This window comes from Aplysia californica, unplaced genomic scaffold, assembly GCF_000002075.1.
Source record: "Aplysia californica isolate F4 #8 unplaced genomic scaffold, AplCal3.0 scaffold00452, whole genome shotgun sequence".
In the NCBI taxonomy this organism is placed as follows: domain Eukaryota; kingdom Metazoa; phylum Mollusca; class Gastropoda; order Aplysiida; family Aplysiidae; genus Aplysia; species Aplysia californica.
The window spans coordinates 179,092-182,832 of NW_004797722.1; the positions used below are offsets into that span (position 1 = coordinate 179,092).

At 38.7% G+C, this 3,741-nt stretch overlaps 1 protein-coding gene across 1 annotated transcript in view; it reads left to right on the plus strand.

The window, feature by feature from the left end:
* The window catches only part of LOC101860991 (organic cation transporter protein), a gene marked incomplete in the record, with an annotated part of 41,342 nt that overhangs the window by 24,012 nt on the left and 13,589 nt on the right, over window positions 1–3,741 (plus strand). Inside the window, 1 exon segment of the mRNA XM_005105115.3 lies at window positions 1,273–1,427. Within this exon segment, the coding sequence (XP_005105172.2) occupies window positions 1,273–1,427 (155 nt within the window).

Below are 3,741 nucleotides of genomic sequence, written 5' to 3' on the forward strand. Positions count from 1 at the left end.
CCGCCCTCTTTCCCTCTTTCTTCTCTATCTCCATCTCCGTCTCTGTCTCTCTGGCTCTCGAATTTTTGTTGTTGTAATGTCAGACATGTTAACATAGTTACGACGCATTTCCATTGGTAAATAAATAATGCTTCATTTGCTTTAAAAAAATAAGAATATTGTGGGTTCTACATATGTGAGGCAGCGTGGTGGAATCAGGCTCTCGTTAATTTTTGGGCTTGTAGAGTTATTGGTATCATCTTAAAGCTTATTCACTTGTCTTTAGTTGGAAGGAAAACATATCCATTTATCTTGAATACAAGTCGAGATATTTGCGAAAGAAGGAGGTGGGGGTCACCTGTTTTCAGAGGTAAAATTAGTGAAAAAATGGCCGCCAAAGATTAGTTATTTACTTTGCTTAAGAGTCAGTGGTAACTGAAAATTTACATTTTTGTGCGTTTAATCAAAGTTTTTCAGAAAAATCCACACAGAAATGGGTTCTTTAATGGGCATGAAAGGTGCTGAGTCAAAAAACAAAAATTTCATAAAAATTCACAAACCTGCAGAAAAATGCAAGTTTTTTCACGTTAATTATTTTGACGAGAGCCTGATTCCACCACGCTGCCTCACATATTTCTATGGGTGTTTAATTCATATATGGTCACAAAGAACGTAAAAGTAAAAGAACGTTCGTCGTATATCCTAGAGATTTGTTTTGGGGGTTTAATCTCAATTTGTAGTCGTTTGATCTATGAGCTCTGGGTATGATATAATTCAAGATTGTTGGGTTTTAAATTTTTTTTAGAATTGTTTAAAAAAAAAAAATAGGCAACATACATATCGATGCAGTATCATCGAGGTATTCATGCAGAAAACGCAGTATTTGTTTTTGATTCTCCATTTTACCGACTCCGAATGGAGTTCTTTAATAATTCATTATCTCCTTTTTTTGCTTGTTCTAAACTTTTTTTGTGGGATGTTGTTAAGACATGCAAATGAATATAATATAAAAGTCTATTGCGACTTCTGCCTTTGAAAAACACCTATGCTATTTCCATATTACTGTATCGTCAGATATATTGTTGATTACGTATACTCATTGTTTTGAAGTCCCATAATTTAAAAAAAATAAATATTATGTCTTGCTTCTGTAAAGTTTTTAATGCCATAATATAGAAGCAAACTACCACTTTACCGTCAGTGACAATATTTTTTTCTTTTGCTGCGCCCCTCCCCCTCCCAACCCCCAACCCCTTCACCCCTGCTCCCTTCCTCGCTCCCGCTCTCCTGCAGTATGGGTCGGAAAAGAACTCTCGTGGTCTGCATCCTCTTCATGGTCTTTGGAAACTTCATCAATCTGTTTGTCTTTGACACAGTCTCGCTGATCGCCTTCCGGTTCCTGGCAGGGATCACGACGACCAGCATCTACCTGGCCATCTATGTGTTAGGTACTGCACGTCATCCTGTCCGCCTCTGTCTCTATTTGTTTCTTAGATTTAGTTTGAGTAAGAATATAATTTTACGGCAATTGCGACACAAATAGGTCATATATGTCGCTACCTCAGAACTACAAAGATCTATCTGACATTTTTGGTCGTTTTGAATTACTAAAACAATGAAAAACTAATAAATGTGAGGCAGCATGGTGGAATCAGGCTCTCGTCAATTTTTGGGTATATTTAGTTATTGGTATCATCTTAAAGCTTGTTCATTTGTCTTGCTTTCAATGAAAAAAATTACCCATCCATCTTCAAAAGAAGTGGAGATATTTTGGATTGAAGGAGGTGGGGGTCACCTGGTTTAAGAGGTAAAATTAGCGAGAAAATGGCCGCCAAAGTTTGGTAAATTCCAAAGCTGGAGGGTCCATGGAAACTGTAAATTTATATTTTTGTGTCTTTAATCAACGTTTTCGGTGAAATCCTCAAAGGAATGTGTTTGTAAATGGACATAAAAGGTGTTGATCCAAAAAACAAAAATTGGAAAAAATTGCTTAGCAGGGAGAAAACTGCAGTTTTCTTCGATTTCATTATTTTGACGAGAGCCTGATTCCTCCACACTGCCTCACAAGTGTAGTGTCTGGTCTATCAAAATCGTATGATTATTTAAAGTCGTTATCAAGATACGCAAAAAATTGCATTCGAAAATGCATGGCATTTTGTGAAATTCAAATTTTTAATACCTCAAATGTCTCAAAACTAAGTAAGGAGCAGATAGAAAGTTGTAATTCTTAGGTTTAGGCTTTTTTCGTTTTTTAAAAGTGTTTTACGGCGCTTCAACTGCATAAGGTCTTATGAGCGCTGGACGCATTAAACGACTTAAGTTGATGGGAAATTATGAATGTTTCCCCGAGTGGCGGCCGAAGTCTACTCTTATCGATTTTGGACCACCAAAGGATCTTTAACGTGCGCAATTCGCTCACGGGACCTCCAACGTTTTTTTGCCCTTATCCGAGAGGGCTAGGTGTAGATCTTACCTACCATAAGATCAGGGGTGTGGCTGAAAGACAGCAGTAAGGAGGAGCCAATGAGTAGCAGCAGAAAGGCTGCAGAAAGAGTCAAGAGCCCAGAGGAGGGGGTAAAGGAGGTGAGGCGGTGGGGGCAGAAAGTGTAGACGAAAGCAGACGACAGAACATTGTAAGAAAGCAGGAAAGGGTGTGAAAGGAGAACATTTTAGAGGAGAAAATTGTTCGGTCGCTATCCGGATTCAAACCTGGGACCTGTTAAATGAAAGACGAACACCTTAACCTGTGGACCACGAGAGCCCCTGTGTGTTAGGTACTGGGCGCCACCTACGCCACCTCTTTCTCTCTTTCGCTGCGTCGGAATTACAACGTTCTATTTGACATTATTGGCCGTTTTTGAGTTACTAGGACCATGAGGTCAGAAACCAAATTAATGTTCCATCTTCTCAATCAAAATCGTAAGATTATTTGGAATCTTTATCAGGATATTCAAAGAATTGCATTCGAAAAGCATGACATGATGTGATATTCAATTTTTTAAACGTGAAATCACCACGTCAGAATAACAAAGTTCTGTCTACACAGTACCTAGTTTTGAGAAATTTGACCGCAATAAAATGAATTTCACTTCATGTCAAGCTTTTCTAAATGCAATTCTTTGAATAACTCCATGACGACTCAAAATAATCTTACGATTTTGATAAAGCAGATAGAACATTTCGTTTCTGACCTCATGATCTTAGTAACTCAAAACGACCATAAAAATGTCAGATATACCTTTTGTCATTCTGAGGTAGCAAAATGTCTCAAAAGTAGGTCCAGAACAGAAAGAACTTTGTAATTCTAAGGTTGCGATATATCTCTTAGGTTTAGTTTTGGTAAGTGTTTTACCGCACGTACGACTCAAACATGTCATACAAATGCCGAAGACTAAAGGTATTTCTAGTGTGTTAAGGTACACACAAAAGAAGGAGAGAAAAGGGCGATAGATGTTTGATAGGTTAGAAGAAGTACACCACACCAGACCCCCTGCCAATCATCAAGGGTTTTCTCTCAGTCTCGACACCTGTCGCTGTCTCTGTCTCTTTGTCCCTTACCCTCTGCTTCTATGTGTTTCTCTGTCTCTCCTGTCCTATTTTTTCCACTCCCTCTTTTTCTCCTTTTCTCTCTCTCTCTCATTCTCTCTCCCTATTCCTCTCTGATAATTATGATGGTTGTTGTGATACGAGGGAGCAGAAAGAGGGAACGGCTCTCTTTCTGTTTGTCTGTTTCTCTTTGTCCCTCCCTCTCTCTCTCTCTCT